At 42.5% G+C, this 25,964-nt stretch overlaps 2 protein-coding genes across 3 annotated transcripts in view; one reads left to right on the top strand and one right to left on the bottom strand.

The window, feature by feature from the left end:
* Window positions 1–16,117, bottom strand: part of sez6l2 (seizure related 6 homolog (mouse)-like 2) — a 60,206-nt gene extending 44,089 nt beyond the window's left edge. Inside the window, exons 1-3 of one of the 2 annotated variants that reach the window (XM_031827026.1) lie at window positions 16,046–16,117; window positions 13,582–13,658; window positions 13,324–13,452 (exon numbers count right to left, since the gene is read on the bottom strand). In XM_031827026.1, the coding sequence (XP_031682886.1) occupies window positions 13,324–13,452; window positions 13,582–13,639 (187 nt within the window). In that variant the 5' untranslated portion in view covers window positions 13,640–13,658; window positions 16,046–16,117. Of the gene's footprint in view, window positions 1–13,323; window positions 13,453–13,581; window positions 13,659–15,354; window positions 15,807–16,045 lie in introns of those variants that run through there. The other variant, XM_020484339.2, reaches the window with a different exon arrangement.
* asphd1 (aspartate beta-hydroxylase domain containing 1) overlaps window positions 15,888–25,964 on the top strand; it is an 85,419-nt gene continuing 75,342 nt past the window's right edge. Inside the window, exons 1-2 of the mRNA XM_020486056.2 lie at window positions 15,888–16,188; window positions 21,906–22,369. Of these exons, the coding sequence (XP_020341645.2) occupies window positions 21,920–22,369 (450 nt within the window). The 5' untranslated portion in view covers window positions 15,888–16,188; window positions 21,906–21,919. The remainder of the gene's footprint in view (window positions 16,189–21,905; window positions 22,370–25,964) is intronic.

The following is a 25,964-nucleotide window of genomic DNA, read 5'->3' as shown; positions in this document are numbered from 1 at the left end:
CATAGTCTGCCACACTGAGGGTGTTCTGCTGAAGCTGGAGTAACTTCCGGGCAGCCTCTCTCCCAGACACAGGAGCCTTGAAAACTTCTTTACTCAGCGACTAATACCTCCAGACTGAGGAAGATGCTGGATTGTTGCTCCCATACCGCCGTGGCCCAAGCGAGTGCCCTCCCGGACATCAGCGTACTAATGTATGCTATCTTCGAGTGGTCCGAGGGGAATGAAGGAGGCTGCAGCTCCTGGGAGCACTGGGAGAGAAAGGCCTGGCAGGATTTGTAATCGCCATTGTAGCACTCTGGGGGAGGTAAGTGGGGTTCCCGGGAAACCGGTGTGACAGTGCTGCTACCAGCCAGGTTATAGAGGGGCTGGGAGGTTACCGTCGTGGTAGGCTGCCTAGTAGGCAACCCACGGAATTGCTCCCACAATGCATCCAAGGCTAGGTCATGACATTCGACCACGGCCTGGAACCCTTCCATCAGACCATGAAGCAACTTCTCGTGCCTACCAATGGTGGCTCCTTGGGAGGAGACGGCATTGGGGAGCTGGTCCAAGTCTGCTGGGCCAGTCATGGCCAGTTCGTACTATCAGGAATTAAGGTAAGACCCAAGTGCAGACTGTGTGAAGTAACAATGTTTATTGTACCCACAAGGGCAAGAAAATGACAGGTCAAGGCAGGCAGGGGTCGACAATCCCAGAGTAGGAGCAAAGGTACAGGAAGGCAGGCAGGCTCAAGGTCGTCAGGGACAGGCAGTGTTCAGTAATCCAGAGATGGAGCAAAGGTACAGGAAGGCAGGCAGGCTCAGGATTAGGAATGGACAGAGGGCAGGTACAAGGTCAGGACAGGCAAGGGTCAAAAACCAGGATGTCAAGAAAAAAAAATAGGCTGTGAAAAGACAGGAGATGACAGGACGAACGCTGGTAAGCTTGACAAACGAGACGAACTGGCACAGACAGAAACCACAGGTATAAATACCCAGAGGATAAGTGGGGAAGATGGGCGACACCTGGAGGGCATGGAGATAAGCACAAGGACAGGTGAAACAGATCAGGTGGCGTGACAGTACTGTATGTGTGTCTCTTCACAGTCTCCGACGTTCCATAAGGTGTATTTGTATCTGTTGTTTAAATCTGATTTTACTGCTTGCATCAGCTGCCTGATGTGGAATAGAGTTCCATGTAGTCATGGCTATATGTAGTACTGTGCACCTCCCATAGTCTGTTCTTGACTTGGGGATTGTGAAGAGACCTTTGGTGGCATGTCTTATATATGGGTGTCCGAGCTATGTACTAGTAGTTTAAAAAGACACCTCGGTGCATTCAGCCTGCCAACAAAAACAAGTAGTGATGAAGTGAATCTCTCCTCCACTTTGAGCTATGAGAGATTGACATGCATATGATTATTGTTAGCTCTCTGTGTACAATTAAGGGCCAGCCGTGCTGCCCTGTTCTGAGCAAATTGGAATTTCCCGAGGTCCCTCTTGTGGCACCCGATCACACGACTGAACAGTAGTCCAGGTGTGACAAAACTAGGGCCTGTAGGACCTACCTTGTTGATAGTTTTGTTAACAAGGCAGAGCAGGGCTTTATTATGAACAGACTTATCCCCATTTTAGCTATTGTTGTATCAACATGTTTTGACTATGACAGTACAATCCAGGGTTTTGTCACCTCAACTTACTCAATTTCAAGGTTTAGGGTTCAGTGAATGATTTCTCTCAAATACAGTACTTATATGTTTTTGAAATATTTAGGACTAACTTATTTCTTGCCACCCATCCTAAAACTAACTGCAGCTCTTTGTTAGGTGTTGCAATGATTTCACTCGCTGTTATAGCTGACGTGTATAGTGTTGAGTCATCCGCATACATAGACTCTGGCGGTACTCAAAGCCAGTGGCATGTCATTAGTAGATTGAAAAACGTGAGGGGCTGCCCTGAGGAATTCCTGATTCTATCTGGATAGGCTTCCATTAAATAACACCCTCTGTGTTCTGTTAGACAGGTAACAAACATCAGAGCGCGATGTATGTTTGTTGTTATCGAATGCTGTCGAACGCTGAAACTGAACTAAAGACCTCGGGTTTAAAAGCTAACAGTGTTTTTATATACTTTTATTTTATTTTGAATCCTGTGGCTCTGTTGGCCTAAATTGCTGTGAGCGCTGCTATCCGTCCTGGGATCCTGCCAGATTCCGTATAGGGGGAGAGACAGCTAGCATAGCTGGCTCGGCGGTCTCAAATGGAGGCCGTTATTGAATGTTTCCAACTTTGTTAAGGGACAATGTGGACCGCGTTGACTTTCAATGTAGCAACTGCTTGCTTGCGGAGGACTACAGGAGCGAAGTAACTACTCTTAGTAAGCAAGAAGAAAACCTACGTAAGCTACTGGGGAACCCACGCCCACCTACTTTTTATTTTTCTTCCACCCCAATAGCCGGAAGCCGCTCTGGTCTGGTGGAAGTTTCATCACCGTATCGGCTCTCCACAGCTGACTGGCCGGTGCTAGGTAGGGTTCTCCCCCTTCCCTGGAGAACGGAGCTGATCTCGACCCAACCAACCAGTCATGGAGGTACGTCACTCGCCGTGTAAGTCGAAGAAGATGTCCTCTGGCAACGGGGGTCTCCATGGAGATGTTGAGCCCAGAACTGACAAAGACCAGAAACAGCTTTGCCGCCATGGATCCAGAGGTTGTGGCGCCTTCGTCAGTGGTGGCTTCCCAATCAAGATCGGATCCGGAGGTACCTGCGTCTTCGGCTCTGTCTCCCTCTCCGGTGGCTTCTACCTCGGGTTCAAATCCTCACCAGACCATGAGGCTGCCTGAGAGACCGGCCCATTCAACATCACCAGCTGTCATCATAGGCAGCTCTATGGTGAGAAACATCTCGGTCCCCAAAGCAAAAACCCTGTGCTACCCAGGAGCACGAGTACAGGATATAACAAGGTTGCTTCCGACTGTTCTACCAGATGCCGGAAGCTGACACTGTCGTAATCCATGTGGGGTCAAACGACAACAGGAGGGCTAGCTCAGCGGAACCCCTCGACAACATTCCGCTGAAAAGGCAGAGCTCGAAATTTAAAACAAATAATTCTCAAATATGTAACTTTCATACATTCACAAATTAAAGTTTAACTTCTTGTTAATCTACCCATCGTGTCCGATTTCAAAAAGACTTTACAGCAAAAGCACACCATATGATTATGTTAGGTCAGAGCCTAGTCACAAAAACACTCAACGCCATTTTCACAAAACTTACTGTATAACGTCTTATACACTGTATTAGGCCCAGCTTTTGGAACTTTGGTTCCTAGATATGGTTACAATATTGTGATCACTACATCCAATGGATTTGGATAATTCTTTAAAGCTAATTTCTGCAGCATTAACACGTGCCCAAATAGATTCTAGGGATAGACTACAGACACCAGACCAGGCCCAGATCCCCTTGATTCCCTGGAAAAAGAAACCTAGGTTTCACGGAAAGAGATCAGGATGCCTTGAGAGGATCAGGCGACGAGTCGCTAATCTGTACTTGACTTCCATTCTGCTAGCTAACATTCAATCGCTGGAAAATAAACGGGACGAACTGAAAGCACGTATATCCTATCAACAGGACATGAAAAACTGTCATATCTTGTTTCACTGAGTCGTGGCTGAACGACAACATTGAGAATATACAGCTGGCGCGTTATACACTCTATCAGCAGGAGAGAACAGCAGCCTCTGGTAAGACACGCGACGGGGGCCTATGCATATATGTAAACAGCTGGTGGACGATATCTAAGGAAGTCTCAAGATTTGCTCACCTGAGGTAGAGTATCTCATGATAAGCTGTAGACCACACTATCTACCTTGAGGGTTTATCTGTATTTTTCTTAGCTGTCTACATACCACCACAGACCGAGGCTGGCACGAAAACTGCACTCAATGAGCTGTATTCCGCCATAAGCAAACAGGAAAACGCTCATCCAGAGGCGGCGCTCTTAGTGGCCGGGGACTTTAATGCAGGGAAACTTAAACTCGTTTCTATCAGCATGTTAAATGTGCAACCAGAGGGAAAAAAATTCTAGACCACCTTTACTCCACACACAGATACGCGTACAAAGCTCTCCCTCGCCCTCCATTTGGTAAATCTGACCATAGTTCTATTCTCCTGATTCCTACTTACAAGCAAAACATTTAAGCGGGTAGCACCAGTGACTCGGTCTATGAAGCAGATGCTAAACTACAGGACTGTTTTGCTAGCACAGACTGGAATATGTTCCGGGATTATTCCGATGGCATTGAGGAGTACACCACATCAGTCACTGGCTTTATCAATAAGTGCATCGAGGACATCATCCCCACAGTGACTGTACATACATACCCCAACCAGAAGCCATGGATTACAGGTAACATTCACACTGAGCTAAAGGGTAGAGCTGCCACTTTCAAGGAGTGGGGCTCTAACCCGGAAATTTATAAGAAATCCCGCTATGCCTTGCGACGAACTATCAAACAGGCAAAGCGTCAATACAGGGCTAAGATTGAATCATACTACACATCATACTACGCTAGTTGGATGTGGCAGGGCTTGCAAACTATTACAGACTACAAAGGGAAGCACACCGCACCAACAGATCCTGGACTTCCTGACGGGCTGCCCCCAGGTGGTAAGGGTAGGTAACAACACATCCGCCACGCTGATCCTCAACACGGGGGCCCATCTGGGGTGCGTGCTTTGTCCCCTTGTGTACTCGCTGTTCACTCATGACTGCACCAAGAAAGTTGTGAAGAGGGCACGACAAAACCTATGCCCCCTCAGGAGACTGAAACGATTTGGCATGGGTCCTCAGATCCTCACAAGGTTTACCACCATCGAGAGCATCCTGACGGGTTACATCACTGCCTGGTATGGCAATTGTTCGACCTCCGACTGCAAGGCACTACAGAGTGTAGTGTGTACGGCCCAGTACATCACTGTGGCCAAGCTTCCTTGCCACCCAGGACATCTTTACCAGGCGGTGTCAGAGGAAGTACCTAAAAATTGTCAAAGACTCCAGCCATAGACTGTTCTCTCTGCTACCGCACTGCAAGCAGTACCGGAGCACCAAGTCTAGGTCCAAAAGGCTTCTAAACAGCTTCTATCCCCAAACCATAAGACTCCTGAACAGCTAATCAAATGGCTACCCAGACTATTTGCATTGCCCCCTCCCTCTCACCTCACTATGTTGCTGCTACTCTGATATTATCTATGCATCTATTTATTTATTATCTATATCTATTTATTAACTCTACCTACATGCACATAATTACCTCGACACCGGTGCCCCCGCAAATTGACACATTAACTCTGTACCGGTACCTCCTGCCTATATCCCCGCTATTGTTATTTACTGCTGCTCTTTAATTATTTTGTATTTTTTTCTTATTTTTTACCTTTATTGAACTAGGCAACTCAGTTAAGAACAAATTCTTATTTTCAATGAAGGCCTAGGAACAGTGGGTTAACTGCCTGTTCAGGGGCAGAAGCTCGGGGATTTACAACCTTTCGATTACTAGTCCAACGCTCTAATCACAAGGCTACCCTGCCACCCCTAATCTTATCTCTTACTTTTTTTAATGTATTTTCTTAAAACTGCATAGTTTGTTCAGGGCTTGTAAGTTAGCATATCACTAATTTGATGATTTCATTCCTGTGCTGTTTGTAACAACCCTGGCAGGCTGACTGATAACCTGAACAAGGTTGCAGGCACTAGTTACAGTTTGAAGCTTTTTATTGAGTGTGCAGCTTGATGAAAGCCGGACAATATTTAAAATCACCCAGAAAATATACCTCTCATACGTTATCCAGATACTGACTGTTTGCACTTGGTGGCCTATAGCAGCTTCCCACCCAAATGGGCTTTAGGTGAGGCAGACGAACCTGTAGCCATCATAGTTCAACTGTATTTAACATGAGATCATGAGGGGCACTCAGATCTGCCATCGATGCGGCTCTGGCCCCCTTCTCCGCCGTCCTGGATGGTGTCCAAGATGCTGCGGATGAACATGGGCGCCAACTTGACGGCTTTGAACTAGACCTGTATAACTACAGATTAAAACGGTCACCTGTCTGAGCGCCGAAAACCTAAAGCTGATTGACAAGACAGATAACCTGGAATCCCATACTCACCGTTGCAATCTTTGGGTTGTTGGTATACCAGAGAAACTACTCAAGTAGTTCATGTCAGACTTCTAAGTTCATGTCAGACTTCTTCGCAGAGGTGCTAGGTCCGGCCATCATTCCCTCACCCCCGAAGCTGGACCGAGCCCACCGCATTGGCCCATCCCCAGCGGGAAGAGACGACAACTCCAAGTCTAGAGTGTTTATCGTCCGTTTTCAGTACTACCGTGACAAGGAACGTATCCTTCAGAGGCAAGGCAGAGACCAGCTACACTTCTGCGGACAGAAGGTGTTCACCAAGAAAATAGCTAAATTCCTCAATGTGAAACGCAACCTTCATGAAAAGAATGTGAAATTCTCACTCCGCTTCCCTGCTCGTCTCCAAGTTGAACATGCCAGGGGGAAGCTACAGTTTGACTCCCACGAGGATGCCCAGAGTTGGTTCGACAGTCACTTCTGAGCCGTATCTTGAATCTATGACCTACTCTTTTGCCAGGTAGCATGCATAGCCTAGCCTACCCTCCAAGTCGAAAGTGTGTTTAGATTTTTACGGCAGGGCCTTTTTCCCCACGTTGCCATTCCTTTTTTACTCTGCAGAAACACTATATAACTATGATAAAAATGACTAACATGTTTGGGAGGTCCTTTTTATTTGGCTAGGTGGCTAGCGTAGTAATGCATGGCAAAAATTCCAGGCTTTTGCAGAGCTTTCCTTTTTTTGATTTTTGATTTAGATACTCACTGAAGGACTTTAAACCACTTTATTACACCCAATTGATCATTCGTACATGTACAGACACTCAGCCCCTTTTCTTTTTTGTAACAGGGTAACATACTGCGGGACACTTATTTTGCCATCCTTAACACACATTGTACATGTTGCACTGATTGAAGACTCCCTGACTCAGCACCGTTCCGTTTTACTGTTATGGGGTTTTTGTTATCTGTTGACCTACTTTACCATTTTGTGAATGCCTTTTTAAATATATTTCACGACTCACTACTATGGAGCCTCTCCGCGTTTGGATAGGAAGGTTTTCTGTTTATATGCACCGAAGCTGCGCAAACTTCAATCTGCTGTCTCAATTCGCTGGGCAAGGAGACTTTGGGTTTGGGTGGGAGGGGAGGGGAGGGTGAGTGACCTTTTTTGGTCCTATTTGTATTTTTTATAATAATTTTTTGGTGCTTTTTTTCATCAGTTCTCTTATCTTTGCAAATGCTTGGTCTGTTTTCACACCTTTTGTTTCACTCATATTGTGGATGGCTAACAATGCTAATAATAGTCATATTGAAATAGGCAGGCCTAATCCTATAAAGTTTTTATCTTGGAATAATAAAACAATGAATTATCGAGGTCTAGGGTCTTCTCCCATTTGAAAAGCTAAAAGCAGATGTGGTATTTTTACATGAGACCCATATACGAATTAAAGATCACTCAAGGCTCAAAACTCCAGGTTCAGTCAGGTTTTCCATTCAGACTTTAACTCCAAAGCCAGAAGGGTTGCAATTTTGGTTAGTAAAATAATACATTTCTCTACTAATAATGTTATTTTAGACAGTAATGGTAGATATTTAATCATAACTGGCAACATTTGGCACACACCTGTAGTATTGGTCAATGTACACTACCGTTCAAAAGTTTGGGTCACTTAGAAATGTCCTTGTTTTTGAAAGAAAAGCATTTTTTTTGTCCATTAAAATAACATAAAATTGACCAGAAATACAATGTAGACATTGTTAATGTTGTAAATTAATATTGTAACTGGAAACTGTTGATTTTTAATGGAATATCTACATAGACATACAGCAACCATCACTCCTGTGTTCCAATGGCACATTGTGTTAGCTAATCCAAGTTTATCATTTTAAAAAGGCTAATTGATCATTAGAAAACCCTTTTGCAATTATGTTAGCACAGCTGAAAACTGTTGTACTGATTAAAGAAGCAATCAAACTGGCCTGGAGCATCTGGAGCATCAGCATTTGTGGGTTTGATTACAGGCTCAAAATGGCCAGAAACAAAGACTTTCTTCTGAAACTCAGTCTATTCTCGTTCTCAGAAATGAAGGCAATTCCATGCGAGAAATTGCTAAGAAACTGAAGATCTCGTACAATGCTGTGTACTACTCCCTTCACAGAAGGCGCTAAGCAGAATAGAAAGAGGAGTGGGAGGCCCCGGTGCACAACTGAGCAACAAGACAAGTACATTTGTGTCTAGTTTGAAAAACAGACGTCTCACAGGTCCTCACCTGGCAGCTTCATTAAATAGTACCTGCAAAACACCAGTCTCAACGTCAACAGTGAAGAGGCGACACCGGGATGCTGGCCTTCTAGGCAGAGTTCCTCTGTCCAGTGTCTGTGTTCTTTTGCCAATCTTAAATCTTATATTTTTATTGGCCAGTCTGTGATATGGCTTTTTCTTTGCAACTCTGCCTAGAAGGCAAGCATCCCGGAGTCGCCTCTTCACGGTTGACATTATTCTTCTCATTTAAACAAAACTTGGGAAGCTAAACTTGAAGAACTCTCTAAAGCCATCCTTGACTTAGAACACCAATATGCCTTGACGCCATCACCAGGGCTATATAAGCAACGCTTGAATTTATAATCTGAATTTGTCCACTATAGAAAAATAATGGTTACTATTGCATTCACGTGGTAGCTACTATGAACATGGCGACAGGGCAAGTCGTCTGCTTGCACACCAATTAAAATGCAGTGCTGCAACCTGTCTGATTCCCCAAATCAAAGATTCCTCTCATAGCATGATTTCTGATCCTACGGGGATCAATGACACGTTCAAGTCTTTGTATTCCTCCCTGTATACGTCTGCATTTCCATCAGATACTGCCAATATGACTACATTTTTGGGTGAACTGGAGACTCCCACAGTTGAGGCTGAAACTGCAGATGATCTTGATTCTCCTCTCATCCTTGAATAACTTCTTCAGTCTATCAAGTCAATGCAGAGCAACAAAACTCCAGGGCCTGATGGGTTTCCAACTGAGTTATTTAAGAAATTCCAAATTCCCAATCAATTCAGCAGCGCTATAGCTCCAGCAGTCAGAGTTGGATTTTCAGCTTAGCCGCTCTGGTTTCAAATATCTTGGAGTGAATGTAACTCGTTCATTACATCCCCACCTTACACAAATTAAAACTTATAGGAAGGATTAATGCTGTAAAAATGAACAGTTTACCCAAGTTCCGTGATCTATTTTCAATCTAGGCCGTCATTGTAAATAAGAATTTGTCCTTAACTGACTTGCCTAGTTAAATAAAAGGTTAAATAAAAAAATGTAAAATAAATTTTTAAAAAGATTAACCTATTGTTTTTAGCAAAGTGCTTTTTAAAGTCAATCAAATCAGGCTGCTACCACGTTTTTCTGTGGAGGAAAGGTACCCAGAGTCAGTAGATCTTTACTTCAGAGATGCAAGTTTAGTGGAGGGCTTGCACTACCCAACTTTTTATACTATTACTGGGCAGACAACTTTCAGAAATTGCCATTCTGGTTACATACTCCAGGTGCCACCTAGAGGCACATTCTTGTATTTCTGCTTCTCTTCCTGCTTTACTCTGCTCCTCTCCCAGCATCCCCCTCTCGCTATACTGGCAATCCTGTAGTGCTTTCCACACTTTTAACACCAGTTTTGAAGGCATTTTAAATTCTCCTCTGCATCTACTATGGGTCCTATTGATAAGAATCACTTATTCCCTAATAGATAATGCGTTCTCTTACTGGACAAGGAAAGACTTATATGTAGAATATATGGATTTTTTTCTAGTTATCCCAACGTGCCCTCTAAATACTCTTTGCATCCATCACACTTTTTCTGTTACCTTCAAATGAGGCATTGTGTCTCCTCCCAATTGTCTGGATTCCCTGCTCCACGCCATTGCTAACCCTGGCATGGCATATTGACTCTATTACCTCGAGAGAAAGCAGTCATTTCTCTGATCAATCTGTGTATCATGTCATTGGACAAACATTCCACCAACAAAACTAAATCTGCTTGGGAACGGGAAATGGGTGTTGAATTTACACGAGTGTTGGGATGAGGCGATTGATAAAGTACAATCCAGATTGTCTGAAATATATCCAAATGTAAATGATGAGTGTGATAGATATCATGTCTCACCATGTGACCTTAGTCACATATTCATTTAATGCTCTAAATTACAAAATTACTGGGATTCTATTTTTAAAGTGGTGTTTGAAATTAACCTGCAGCCATGTCCCTTGATAGCTGTTTTGGTATTCCAGAATACTTGTTCTCCTTGGACCCCAAACATGCTGATGTTGCTGCTTTTACATCCTTATTAGCTCGACAGATTTATTTTCCAGTGGAAGTCTGCTCAGCAGCCCCCCTCTACTTCTCAATGGTTAAATTATATAATGTTCTTCCTAAAGCTTGGGAAAATTAAGTATTCTCTTAGGTGTTCCACTGATACATTTGTTAGAAAATGGCAACCATTTATATCATACTTCAATTTCTTGCAGAGGCTCCCCTCTGATGAGATGCTTTAAGGTTTCCTAGTAGGTATTTCCAGTGGTCATTACATAATAGGTACAGTCATCAATATAATGCTATCCAGTCCAAGCAAGTTTGTCTAAGGTTTACTAATAATTGATTTACTTATTTATTTCTGTTGCTCCACTTTTTTGGATGTGTTGTGTGGAGGGAGGAAGGAAGGTTGGGATATGGTCAAATCTTTATACTTACATTGACAGTGTTGGCCATCATTGTAAATAAGAATTTGTTCTTAACTGACTTGTCTAGTTAAATAAAGGTTGAAAAAATAAAAATACATTGATGTATATTTTGTAAAACTTGAAAAAATATATATACCTTTTTTTTTTTTTATTAATGTGCACATGATACCCCATAATGACAAAGCGAAAAACAGGTGACAGAGCTCTAGAGTTCCTCTGTGGAGATGGGACAACCATCTCTGCAGCACTCCACCAATTAGGCCTTTCACACCACCAATCAGTGGCCAGATGGAAGCCACTCTTCAGTAAAAGCACATAACCGCACGCTTGGAGTTTGCCAAAAGGCACCTAAATCATCTCAGACCATGAGAAACAAGATTCTCTGGTCTGATGAAACCAAGATTGAACGCTTTGGCCTGAATGCCAAGCGTAACATCTGGAGGAAACCTGGCACCATCCCTACGGTGAAGCATGGTGGTGGCAGCATCATGCTGTCGAGATGTTTTTCAGTGGCAGGGGCTGGGAGACTAGTCAGGATTGAGGGAAAGATGAACGGAGCAAAATACGGAGAGATCCTTGATGAAAACCTGCTCCACAGCGCTCAGGACCTCAGACTGGGTCGAAGGTGAACCTTCCAACAGGACAACCCTAAGCACACAGCCAAGACAATGCAGGAGTGGCTTCGGGACAAGTCTCTGAATGTCCTTGAGTGGCCCAGCCAGAGCCCGGACTTGAACCCAATCGAACAACTCTGGAGAGACCGGAAAATAGCTGTGCAGCAATGCTCCCCATCCAACCTGACAGAGTTTGAGAGGATCTGCAGAGAAAAATGGGAGAAACTCCAAATACAGTTGTGCCAAACTTGCTGCGTCATACCCAAGAAAGCTCGAGGCTATAACAGCTGCCAAAAGTGCTTCAACAAAGTACTGAGTAAAGGGTCTAAATACTTATGTAAATATGATATCAGTTTTTTTATATAATACATTTGCAAACATTTCTAGAAATCAGTTTTTGCTTTGTCATTACGGGGTATTGTGTGTAGATAATGGAGAAAAAAAACGATTTAATACATTTTAGAGGCTGTAACGTAAAACAAAATGTGGAAATGGCAAGGGGTCTGAATACTTTCCGAATGCACTGTACATACACTGAACAAAAATATAAACGCAACATGCAACAATTTGAATGCTTTTACTGAGTTACAGTTCATTTAAGGAAATCAGTCAATTGAAATAAATTACTTAGGCCCCAATCTATGTATAACACATGACTGGGATTACAGATAAGCATCTGTTGGTCACAAATACCTTTAAAAAAAGGTAGGGGCGGAGATCAGAAAACCAGTTAGTATCTAATGTGACCACCATTTGTCTCATGCAGTCTCCTTCGCATTGAGTTGATCAGGAGGTTGATTGTGGCTTGTAGAATGTTGTCCCACTCATCTTCAATGACTGCGCGAAGTTGCTGGATATTGGCAGGAACTGGAACACTGTCGTACACATATATCCAGAGCATCCCAAACATGCTCAATGGGTGACATGTTTAGTGAGTACGCAGGCCATGGAAGATCTGGAACATGTTTAGCTTGCAGGAATTATGTACAGATCCTTGCAACATGGGGCCTTGCATTATCATGCTGAAATATGAGGTTGTGGCGGCGGATGAATGGCACGACAATAGGCCTCAGGCTCTTGTCACAGTATCTCTGTGCATTCAAATTGCCAAGCGATAAAATGCAATTGTGTTCGTTGGCCATAGCTCATGCCTGCCCATACCATAACCCCACCGCCACCATGGGGCACTCACAATGTTGACATCAGCAAACCACTCGCCCACACGGCGCCATACACGTGGTTTGCGGTTGTGACGTTGGGAGCGGCTTATGGTACAGAAATTAACCTTATATTCTCTGCCAATAGCTCTTTTGGACATTCTTGCAGTCAGCATGCCAATTGCACACTCCCTCAGAACTTCAGAAATCTGTAGCATTGTGTTGTGTGGTAAACTGCACATTTTAGAGTGGCCTTTTATTGTCCCCAGCACAAGGTGCACAGCGTTGCAGCGCAGCTATTTTCGGGTCTCTCCAGAGATGTTCAATCAGGTTCAAGTCCAAATTTACGTACACATGGTCTGTGGCACCTTGTGCTGTATAATCAGCTTCTTGACATGTCACACCTTTCACGTGAATGGATTATCTTGGCCCCCACCCCCATCAATGTTACTCATCCCTGGTTTAAACACGCACAGTTTTGTCATGAGTGTGCTGATTGGTCCGCATCGTGGCCCCCACCTACCCTACACCACTGATGCCATCGTGATTCTATTTAAGCAGTTGGTTTAGGTATATTTTAAAAGGGTTTTACAAATAAAAATATAGTTTTACTGTTATTGTTATTATTAATGAGTAGTAGCATATGAATGAATATCAGTACTGATATAATAATCTAAAACTGCTACTGGTGAGCTATGCTACCTGTATCAACTGGGGCATGGCCCAGGTACTCCTTACTCAGAAGGGCTGCATGGATCAGCTTGCCCAATGGATGGGGACCAGGACTTGCTGTGGGAGGAGCCTCAGGGTCAGGGGTCACAAAGCTCAAGCCTAAGAGGAAAGAGATATATAATGACTTGGGAGAAAATATTTACTTCAGAGGAAATGGAGGAATTTAAACTATCATAAACTGCAGAAGAATAACCAACATTAATCGCTCAACACACACACACACACTACCTGTAGTTAGGTGGAAGATGGTGACAGATAGTGTCACCGCAAGAACTGTAGACACCATGGTTTAGTATCAGAACAGCCTGACAGAGAGGGGAGGGAAACAGAAGTGGGGAGGGAAAGAGATTGTAAGGAAGGAAAGAAAGAAGAGCAGATACAACCTAAATGATTCCTTACTGCAGTATTGTACTTTATCAATCAGAACAACAGCACCAGCAACTACACTGATCATATAATAAAAACCTAAGCTTTAGAGCAGGGGTGTCAACATACGGAGGGGGTCCAATCCGGCTCGCAGGTGGAGTAAAAATATTTCAACAGGCAAGAAATATAACCAATTTCAGTGCAGCCCTTCGGACCTCATCGAAGACCGAACGAGGCCCCCATCAGAGCAAAATGAGTTTGACACCCCTGTTTTAGAGAGACAGATATTCAAATGTGCAGTCTTGGATCTGGGAATCTGTTCAAAGGTAATTTACATTTTTGATTCGTAAAGAATATTGCATACAAATGAGCTTAGCCCAACTGTCTTACTCCATCATAAGCCAAAGGTTATATTGCTCCCTCCATTGTTTACAAACAATAAACAAACAAGGTATAGCTTCAAAATGTTTAAACATGTTTACTTATTTTATTTCACTTTATTTAACCAGGCAAGTAAATTAAGAACAAATTCTACATTTACAAAATGTGTATTAGGGAAGGTTACATTTCCCCAACCCATCCATCCCAAAGATAAATTTATGTAATCCAGGTGATAGTTTAAAACATGTATTTACATTTGTTCATGCTATTGTTTATGTAAACAATGGGGTAAAGTAACCTTATTTTAGGTTATGATAGGGTAGGCTAAGCTTGCTCCCGAGTGGCGCAGCGGTCTAAGGTACTGCATCTCAATGCTATATGCAACACTACAGACACCCTGGTCCGAATCCAGGCTGTATCACAACCGGCCGTGATTGGCAGTCCCATAGGACGGCGCACAATTGGCCCATCGTCGTCCGGGTTTGGCCGGTGTAGGCGTCACTGTAAATAAGAATTGTGCTAAGCTTAAGAGACATATAAATTCTATCAATGGGTATATCAAGCATTTCAATGTCATTGAACATATCCCCATATCCCATTTTGTATCTTTAAACCTACAATAAAAGTGCCTTGGTAAAGGTAAAATTGCTCAAAACGTGATATTATCAGCAGTGCAGCATTATCTTTTTAGTGTTGTCTTCCACCAATGTCTCATCGTATAAATCTATCTCACAATATAAGATAAAGAGGAAAATGCTAACACATTTCAGATTGTGAACACGTATTTACATTATGCGGGTCCTAAGGCCCAAGGGGGTTTCGATCCGTGGTCGTATGATATGCCTTCTGTGCTGTCACGGTCACTCAGATCTAAAATACTGTAATAGAGATCATATATCTGTATAGCTACATTAAACTAAACATGATAGGCCTCATAGAATAGGCCTATCATGTTAAGTTAAGCATCGCAGGAGAATGTTTAATTCCTTCATGCTTTCAATGGCGTTCCGTTTTCTTTTTCAAAATATCCACCAAATCATTCTATTTGCCCGATAACCACTCTCACCGGACGGCTATAAAAAATGAATAGGCCTAATTTGTATTTGCGTCAGAGAAAATCAGGAGTATTTTTTGTTTGGTTTAAGATTTCAATGCAGGTAGCGTTTGTTGTGCAATGTGATGGATTAGAAAAAGAGACCTGCGCTTATTATTAGGCCTATGCGTAATAGTTAGCAGCGAGGGAAGCATACGTACCTGGAAAATCACGTCCTGATCTATTCCCTTATTATTATGCGCTTCTCTTACACACCGGAATTCGCGTTTCAGTCAAAAATCGGGCTATTGTTGGTTGAGCTACGTTCTCTTTTACAGCGTTCCTTCGAGTCCCTTACGTAAAATACCAGCGCTGATGCTGCACATGAAATGTGTTTAAATTATAATTTGCTCCCACACGGCCCTGCTCTTTGTGTGAGTATGCAGGGGGCTTTGTGACTACACCCCTCTAATATCCTAATCACTACCATTGATCTTCACAAATATGTGTAAAGGTATCCTGCTGTCTTCTGACTCCGCTCCCCCCTTTCTCGTTGATGGTATGTCTATACGCCTCTCTCTTATTTCTAGGCCCTGGAGCGAGCGGGTGGGTGGAACGCTGGTAGCTGGTTCTACCTGTATGGTTGAAGCGTTGGTGTGTGTGAGGGCATTTAAATCGGGAGTCATAGCTCACAGATGCGCCCTGGTGGATGTTCGCAGATCTGCATGAACTTGGTTCTCTTGGCGAAGAGCTGTACACCAACAGTGCTGAAACAGCAACACACATCTAAAAGCCCAGCCTAGAGATTGGATAGCATGCAACATTTAAACTAAGATTGCTTATACCAAGCTAATTAGAATACAAAAATATATTTTGACCAGACGATAAATAAATAAGTCTAAAATAATTTACCCTTCGGTATTTTCCGTAAAGGAGGACATTATACTCTGGCGCTTTGCGGAAACATCGAATGCGGAACAAATTGTATCGAGTTGCACCGGCGCAGCCCATCAAGACAGATAGACAGTGAAGCACAGAAAAAAAGAGGGACAGTGGTGAGTCATTAGGCTACAATTAAAATGTATTAGGATCCCCGCATGCACGCATACCAGATACCTTTTAAATGGTAGCCTAGAAATTAACTTATATATTTAGATGTCGACTACTGTCAGAATAAATAGCCTAGGCTACTCAATGCTTTGTCCACCCCCTCTCTATATTTGGACATTATCCCGGGAACGCTTACAATGATTGTCATCGACAAAACTACAAGTGAAAGGCTGTGATGGAAGTATCTGCGCAGTTGTGCTATGTTGTCAATATGTTTACTGAAATGTGCGCTGACGATGATACCTTGTTAATGCATCGGAGGGGACAGTTCTAGGGTGTGCTTTTTGTGTAAGCCAAAAAAGACCTTCGCTCATACAGTAAATCCTGTAAACGCGGGATACTGAATCTAATAGGCCTATGTATTTGGATGTGTGCAAGATTGTAAACTCATTTTAGACTAATTATAATATGATTCCTCAACTGCTATTTTTCCCCCTTTATTTTATCAGGGCGTCATACTGAGACCAAGGTCTATTTTACAGATGAGCCCTAATTTACATAAATTGTAGAAAATACACACATCAAAATATAAATACGAAATGCAAGCAGAAAGTAAAAAACGGTCATAAAAAACAAACACATTCATAAGTAACAAGGTCCTCAATCATCTTTATGAATTGCCATAGAGGCACCAGAACATCATATTTAAGAACATTTTGAAGATTTGTGGAACAATAAGGTGCAAGAACACTAAAATCTGATTTAGCTAACTCAGTAGAGACCAAAGGAACTTCCAGAGTAACCCCTTATTAGAAGGCATGCTATGGTGGCAGATTGAGAGGAGGACATATTCTGAGCTAAACTGACCAAAACACACCCCCAACAACACATAAAAACTATGGGCTGTTTAGGTGAGGGCTGATGCCATCCTGTGATAAACAGTGCTCACTTTGTCAAAGGAAGGGGCACAAAATATTTTGCTTGAACATTCCCAGCAAAAGTTTCGACACACCTACTTATTCCATGTTTTTTTAGTTTTTTTAAAACTATTTCCTACATTAGCCACCCTTTGCCTTGATGACAGCTTTGCACACTCTTGGCATTCTCTCAACCAGCCTCATGAGAAAGTCACCTGGAATGTATTTCAATTAACAGGTGTGTTGTTAAAAGTTAATTTCTGGAATTTCTTTCATTCTGAATTTGTTTGAGGCAATCAGTTGGGTTGTGACAAGGTAGGGGTGGTATACAGTCTTTTATCAAATAGGGCTATCTTCATAACGCAACTGATTGGCTCAAACGCATTAAGAAGGAAATAAATTCCACAAATTAACTTTTAACTAGGCACATCTGTTAATTGAAATGCATTCCAGGTGACTTCTGACTTTCGAGATGACGAGCCAGCACAGGTGTAACCCATACTTACTAGCAAGGTGACACCAAATCGGTTCACCCTATGTGCTACCTCCAAATATAAATGGAAAAACCAAAACTGGTAACACCTTCCCCCTTAAGACAACAAATATATCCTATATTTTTGTTGGACAAATTTGATCACAACCAACAGAAAATAACTTAATTCAACTTATATGCATCGCGACTTAAATGTGTCACCTTTTACAATATAAACATGGTGTCTACTGACTGTCAACTAGAGGTCGGCGATTAATCAGAATGGCCGATTAATTAGGGCCGATTTCAAGTGTTCATAACAATCGGAAATCTGTATTTTTGGGCCCCGATTTCCGATTATTATTATTATTTTTTTAAATACCTTTTATTTAACTAGGCAAGTCAGTTATGAACACATTCTTATTTTCAATGACTGCCTAGGAACTGTGGGTTAACTGCCTTGTTCAGGGGCAGAACGACAGATTTTCACCTTGTCAGCTCAGGGGTTTCAATCTTGCAACCGCACAGTTAACTAGTCCAACGCTCTAACCATTGCACTCCACAAGTAGTCTGCCTGTTACACGAATGTAGTAGAAGCCAAGGTAAATTGCTAGCTAGCATTAAACTTATCTTATAAAAAACAATCAATCATAATCACTAGTTATAACTACTGATCCAGTTTAGCAGGCAATATTAACCAGGTGAAATTGTGTAATATCTCTTGTGTTCATTGCACGCAGAGTCAGGGTATATCCAACAGTTTGGGCTGCCTGGCTCATTGCGAACTAATTTGCCAGAATTTTACGTAATTATGACATACATTGAAGGTTGTGCAATGTAACAAGAATATTTAGACTTAGGGATGCCACCCGTTAGATAAAATACCGAACGGTTCCGTATTTCACTGAAATAATAAACGTTTTGTTTTCGAAATGATAGTTTCCGGATTCGATCATATTAATGACCAAAGGCTCGTATTTCTGTGTGTTATTATGTTATAATTAAGTCTGATTTGATAGACCAGTCTGACTGAGCAGCAGCAGGCCCGTAATCATTAATTCAAACAGCACTTTCGTGCGTTTTGCCAGCAGCTCTTCACAAGCACAGCGCTGCTTATGACTTCAAGCCTATCAGCCTAATGGCTGGTGTAACCAATGTGAAATGGCTAGCTAGTTAGCTGGGTGTGCGCCAATACTGTTTTAAACGTCACTCGCTTTTTGATTTGGAGTAGTTATTCCCCTTGCACTGCAAGGGCCGCAGCTTTTGTGGAGCGATGGGTAACGATGCTTCGAGCTATACTGTTACACTGGCAATAGTATAGTGCCTATAAGAACATCCAATAGTCAAAGGTAGATGAAATACAAATGGTATAAAGAGAAATAGTCCTATAAATACTACAACCTAAAACCTCTTACCTTGGAATATTGAAGTCTCATGTTAAAAGGAACCACCAACTTTCATATGTTCTCATGTTCTGAGCAAGGAACTTAAACGTTAGCTTTTTTACATGGCACATATTTTACATGGCACACATTTTTACATGGCACATATTACTTTCTTCTCCAACACTTTGTTTTTGCATTATTTAAACCAAATTGAACACGTTTCATTATTTATTTGACGCTAAATTGATTTTATTGATGCTTTATATTAAGTTAAAATAAGTGTTAATTCAGTATTGTTGTAATTGTCATTATTACAATTTTTTAATTTTTTAAAAATCGGGCAATTAAATCGGTATCAGCTTTTTCGGTCCTCCAATAATCAGTATCGGTATGGCGTTGAAAAATCATAACCGGTCGACCTCTACTGTCAACAATTAAATACAAGACAAAAACAGCCACCTTTTACTCTATAAATATTTTTCTATATATAGTTGCCTAAAACACAGAAGTTTTGAAAAAGTAGTGAAATCATGTATGTTCTCTCCATGGGGCTCCCACAGGGGGTGCCACAATCCTTCTGTGGCCTCCTTTTTAAAAAAATGCTAGTAAAACTAAGTGCATGCTCTTCAACTGATTGCGGCCCGCACCCTCCCGCCCGACTAGCATCACTACTCTGGACGGTTCTGACCTAAAATATGTGGACTGTAAACTCTCCTTCCAGAATTACATTAAGCATCTCCAATCCAAAATTAAATCTAGAATCGGCTTCCTATTTCACAACAAAGCCTCCTTCACTCATGCCGCCAAACATACCCTCGTAAAACTGACTATCCTACCAATCCTTGACTTCGGCGATGTCATTTACAAAGTAGCCCCAGGTCATCTATTAAGTCTTTGCTCGGTAAAGCCCCGCCTTATCTCAGCTCACTGGTCACCATAGCAACACCCACCCATAGCACGCGCTCCAGCAGGTATATTGCACTGGTCATCCCCAAAGCCAACACTACCTTTGGCCGCCTTTCCTTCCAGTTCTCTGCTGCCAATGACTGGAATTAATTGCAATTTCTGAAGCTGGAGTCTTATATCTCCCTCTCTAACTTTAAGCATCAGCTGTCAGAGCAGCTTACCGATCACTGTACATGTACACAGCCAATCTGTAAGTAGCACACCCAACTACCTCACCCCCATATTATTACTTGCCCTCTTGCTCTTTTGCACTCCAGTATCTCTACTTGCACATCATCATCTGCACATCTATCACTCCAGTATTAATGCTAAATTGTAATTATTTTCACCTCTATGGCCTATTTATTGCCTACCTCCCTACATCTGCACACACGCTGCATAGATTTTTCTATTTTTCTTTATTTTGTGTTATTGACTGTACATTTGTTTATGTGCAACTCTGTGTTGTTGTTTTTGTTGCACTGTTTTGCTTTATCTTGCCCAGGTCGCAGTTGTAAATGAGAACTTGTTCTCAACTGGCCTACCTGGTTAAATATAGGTGACATTTTTTTTAAAGCATCCTGATAAAAATAAACTTAGTAACACGACTAAAAGCATGATCTGAAAGAACTGCAGGTAATATCCCGCCTACTGATGAGCTTACACCACATTGTTTTAACCTGTCATCTTTTCCAATAATTGGAACTTATTAAGCTACTCTGATCCCAATACCCAAGGCAAACATTACAGAGCATTTATTTTGAATGAATATACTATGCATTCGGAAAGTATTCAGACCCCTTGACTTTTTCCACATCTTGTTATGTTACAACCTTACCCTAAAATGTATTAAATTGTTTTTTTTCTCTCATCAAACTACACAATACCCCATAATGACAAAGCAAAAACAGGTTTTTAGAAATGTTAGCAAGTGTATTAAAAACAAAAATATTACATTTGCATAAGTATTCAGACCATTTACCCAGTACTTCGTTGAAGAACCTTTGGCAGTGATTACAGCCTCGAGTCTTCTCTGCAGATCTTTTAGCAAACTCCAATTGGGCTTTAATGCCTTTTAATGAAGAGTGGCTTCTGCCTGGCCACTACCATGAAGGCCTTATTGGTGGAGTGCTGCAGAGATGGTTGTTGTTTTGGAAGGTTCTACCATCTCCACAGAGGAACTCTGGAGCTCTGTCAGAGTGACCAAGGCCCTTCTCCCCAATTGCTCAGTTTGGCCGGGCAGCCAGCTCTAGGAAGAGTCGTGGTGGTTCCAAACGTCTTCCATTTAAGAATGATGGAGGCCACTGTGTTCTTGGGGACCTAAATGTTGCAGAAATGTTTTGGTACCCTTCCCCAGATCTGTGCCTCGACACAATCCTGACTCTGCGCTCTACGGACAATTCCTTCAACCTCATGGCTTGGTTTTTGCTCTGACATGCACTGTCAACTGTGGGACCTTATATAGACAGGTGTGTGCCTTTCCAAATCATGTCCAATCAATTGATTTACCACAGGTGGACTCCAATCAAGATCTAGAAACATCAATGGAAACAGGATGCACCTGAGCTTAATTTTGAGTCTCATAGCAAAGGGTCTGAATATTTACAGTACCAGTCAAAAGTTTGGACACACCTACTCATTCCAGGGGTTTTCTTTATTTGTACTATTTTCTACATTGTAGAATAATAGTGAAGACATCACATCTACCAAATAACACATATGGAATCATGTAGTAACCAAAAAAGTGTTAAACAAATCAACATATATTTTATATTTGAGATTCTTCAAAGTAGCCACCCTTTGCCTTGATGACAGCTTTTGGCATTCTCTCAACCAACTTCACGAGGTAGTCACCTGGAATGCAGAAGATATACCTATTTAGTTATAGTCCAGGGCTTTATTTGTGTCTGGAAAACTGGCACCTATTGATATCTCTCGCTTCCTCCTTCTATAGCATACTTATCTCCTGCTCTTTCTCCTTTACTTCCCCTCTGTTATTTCAGTTCATCACTGTAGGATGGACTGGCCCATGGATCTGCTCCCATTGCCCCCCTGTGCTGAGCTGGGGGTCCGTCCTCTGAATGGGCTCCTGTGGACCCTGCTGCTCCTCTTCCTATGGTATTGTTACAGGGTGGGCTCTGACCCGCCAGCTCCAGGCCGAGCCATCCCAGGTAAGCACAAGTCCGGCTCCAGGCGCTCTGTGTTGTCCCGCGCCGGCAGCTGTGCTGGAGCAGTGTGCAGTGCCACATCAAATGTGGCCACTGGCGATCGGGGGACTCCCTGCATCACCATGGAGACGGGAGAGGAGGAGCAGGGGCAAGGATACCTGACCCCTGTGCTGAGCCATGCCCTGTTCCCACCCCAGGCCACAGCGAGTGGCAGGAAGCTGTATGCAGCACTGCAGGAGTATGCAAAACGCTACAGCTGGGCTGGCATGGGACGCATTCATAAAGGACTCCGGGAGCAGGTAATGTGAAATCTGAAATTTACAGTCATTTCAATTAATGAATGATATGAAATGCCTCATGAGCTTAATACAACTGTCTAACCCCATCATAACCCAAAAGATGATGGTTGGTTGGTCACACTTTATTTGGATAGTACGGATAATCCATCTGTAGATGCTCTACAGATGGTCATACTATCAACAAACTATATTTTCATAAGCAACTGGAAAGGGTGATTGATACCTAGTCAGTTGTACAACTGAATGCATTTAACTGAAATGTGTCTTCCACATTTTACCCAACCCCTTCTACATTTTGCGATTAGGGATAGGTATAGAATAAAGGTAAGGGTTAGGGCAAGGGTTAAGTTTAGGGTTAGTAGATATTTAGTTGAAATGTTACTAATAGTCTGTAGAGCATCTACAGATGGACTAGAATTGCCTGTATTGCCTTAAAAGACACCAGATGAAACCGATATTAAAGGTGAATCAGAATCTCAGGTTCCACCTACACACTTAAAAGGCCCAATGCTGCTGTTTTTATTTCAATATCAAATACATTTCTGTGTAACAATTAAGTACCTTTTGTTCTGCCCTCACAATGTGTAAGCTACAAAGCTTGGCAGACAGCTTACACTCTTCCAATAAAGAATCAGGGAAGGACTGGTATTGTATCTTTAGTAGAAGATATTTAGTTTGTAAAACTGTAACAGATACAGAAAGGAGAAAATGTAGTAGAAAAATCACTATATACATTCACAAATGGATACAAATAAAGAACAGCATTTCTATCACGAGCTAGCAACAAGAAAAATACGCCTATCTAGCCAACATGACCATGTAGAAATGATGACAATTTACATCAAACATATACACACAATCTAAGTGTCCATATAGCTTAATAACTATAATTTAGCTTTGTTACGAGATATCTGAACACTTAAAATATAGTTATATACATCCAAAACCCAAAGAAGCTAAATTCCATCACGAAATGTTAGCTAGCATGCTAACACACAATGTTAAGTGAATGGGCGATAGTTAGCGCAATTAGCTTAGCATCATCGGAACTTAGAAAACTAGAATATACATGTAAAAAACATAAATATTCTAGCAACACAATTTGAATTAGCGAAAGCATGTCCTAATAACTCAAAGTTCTTACAAATTTATCTTTAACCAAATCCTAGTAAAATGGAAAAATAGAGCTAATCGGTCTGTTGTTGTTGCTCGGATTGTTCTGACAGGAAATAGCGTTGCACCGAGAGTTAGCAAATTAAAAGCTACAGTACCCAACTTCGCCACTAGATGACAACAAAGGATACTTTGTACATTAGTACAGCTATCAGAACACTCCCCGCTATGTCACTATGTTTACTTTTGGAGGAGTAGGACAACTTCCGAGACAGGTCTGAAGATCACCTTAGGGGTGCCCTGTCTCATGACTCTCACTTCCACTATCCCTGACTTTGTTATAACTGCTTGGTACAGTTTTGACGACGAATCTAACAGGCCGTTCGTTTCGGTGGACTTGCGTGTCTTTTAGTAAGACGACATCTCCAACTTGCAGATGAGGTTTGTCAACTTGCCATCTGCATGACTGGAGTGTCACCAGGTATTCTTGTCTCTATCTTTTCTAGAATGTGTCTGCGAGGCTCTGAACTTGTTTCCATTGTTTGCTGTAGAGATTTTGAGGTTGAAGTCTCCTGGAGGTGCTGTTGTAGTTTACATTTCTTTGTGTCAGAAGCATAGCAGGTGTAAGAACTGCTGTCATCTCTGGATCCATGGACACTGGAACTATGGGTTGAGCGTTCATGATGGCCATGACTTCAGCCAGGAGTGTGGTGAGGACTTAATGTGTGAGACGAGTAGAACTAACTTCCAGAATGCGACGAGTGATTCCATTCATCCTCTCCCAAGCTCCTCCCATATGTGAGGCATCAGGGGGATTGAAAGACCATGTGCATCTTTGGTCTTGAAGGTAAGTACTCATCTCAGAGTCAGCTGCTCTGATCTTCAGCGCTTTGCAGGCTGAAGTTTGTGCCACGATCCAAGCGTAGTTGCTTTGCAGGTCATCGGATAGAGAAGAATATTCTCAAACCATTGATGAAGCTGGGGGTAGACAGACTCTATCACTTCGTTGTGTACCGCTCTTGTACTCATGCAGGAGAAGAGGACGGCCCAGCGGTTACTTTCAGAGCTGCCTCCTCTGGTCCGATGAGAGGTGATGCTCCAGGGTTCTAAGATGTTCAGTCCAATATGAGTGAACGGAGGATCAGAGGAAAGTCTGTCTGCAGGTAAGTCTGACATCTTTTGCCCTTCCAGTTTTCCTCTAAGTTTTCTGCAGATCACACACTTATAGATTATGCTGGATTACCAGTCTTTCACTTCCAAGGATACACAATCCAACTGACCGGACTGCGTCTTCAGTGAAGTGATGACCCTGATGTGCAACTTGCTCGTGGTATTGTCTCGCCAACAGAGTGGTGACATGGTGGTTCTTGGGCATGATGAGAGGGTGTTTCTTTTCCCATGACATATCAGCTTCCGCTGTGCAACCTCCGATTCTTATCAACCCGTCCTTATCGATGATAGGGTCCAGCTTCTTTAGTGGAAAGTGTTTAGGGTTTAGCTTCTTTAGTGGAAAGAGTTTGGAGACCTCTTCTCTTTTGGTGAGGCACTTGATTTCTTCTTTGAAGACTTCTTGCTGTACGCATCTGATGATGGTGTTTTTGGCCTGTTTAGGATGGTTGCCCTTGTCACTGTCTGGAGCCCTGGAGAATGCTTTGGCTATTTGGAGTAGTTTTGCGATTGCTCGGGTGAGTGACTTCCAGCTGGAGAAACGTTCAAACCTGTGTGAGCCAAGTTGGACTTCAGTAGCTTCGGTAGTGAAGGTTGTGTCTTGCAGCCAGATCTCTGTGTCAGTATCGGATCCCACGAGTTCAAAGAAGAGACTACTCAGTTAGAAACCTATCTCTATCTCTGTCAGGAAGAGTGGGCCTGAGAGCCATCTGTTGTGTTTGAGGATGGCTGCTGGCTTGTCGTAGTTTTGTGTTCCTTCAAACACTTTGCATTCGATGTCATCCGTATCTCCAGCTGGGACAGCGGCCTCTATGCAACTCTGAGCTTCCGAAAGTTGTGTTGTGTTATTCAGTCTCTCTTTGATCTGAATGATGTTAGCACAAGGGCTAAGGAATGATGTGCGTCCATTTTGCAGCACATTTGTTCTGTAAACGCTAACTTTAGCTGGCTTGTGAGATCTGTTCAGACATACATCACCGATAATGACCCATCCGAGGTCAAGGCATTGTGCATAGGGTGCGTTGTATTGCTCTCTGACTTTGTGCACTCTTAGTATGTCTCTTCCCGAGCAGGAGAAGGATTGCTGCGCCCGCGTCGAGTGCTGGAATCTTGTCTGCAACAGGCATCAGATGCAGGAGATGACGTGCAATTTCAGGTGAGGGAATCTCTGATCTATCGTCAGGCATCATGTCACATTCTATGAGAGTGGAAAGAGTAAGCTGTTTTTTTCCTTCCAGTGACTCCACAATGTAGTTGTTGAACAACCTCTGACAGCGAAGAGGTCGAAGAACTCAGTTCTGGATAACCACCTGTT

The sequence above is a fragment of the Oncorhynchus kisutch genome, linkage group LG6, assembly GCF_002021735.2.
Source record: "Oncorhynchus kisutch isolate 150728-3 linkage group LG6, Okis_V2, whole genome shotgun sequence".
NCBI classification, from domain to species: Eukaryota; Metazoa; Chordata; class Actinopteri; order Salmoniformes; family Salmonidae; genus Oncorhynchus; species Oncorhynchus kisutch.
The sequence above is the reverse complement of the archived record's forward strand: the minus strand, read 5'-3'. Positions and strand labels throughout refer to the sequence as shown.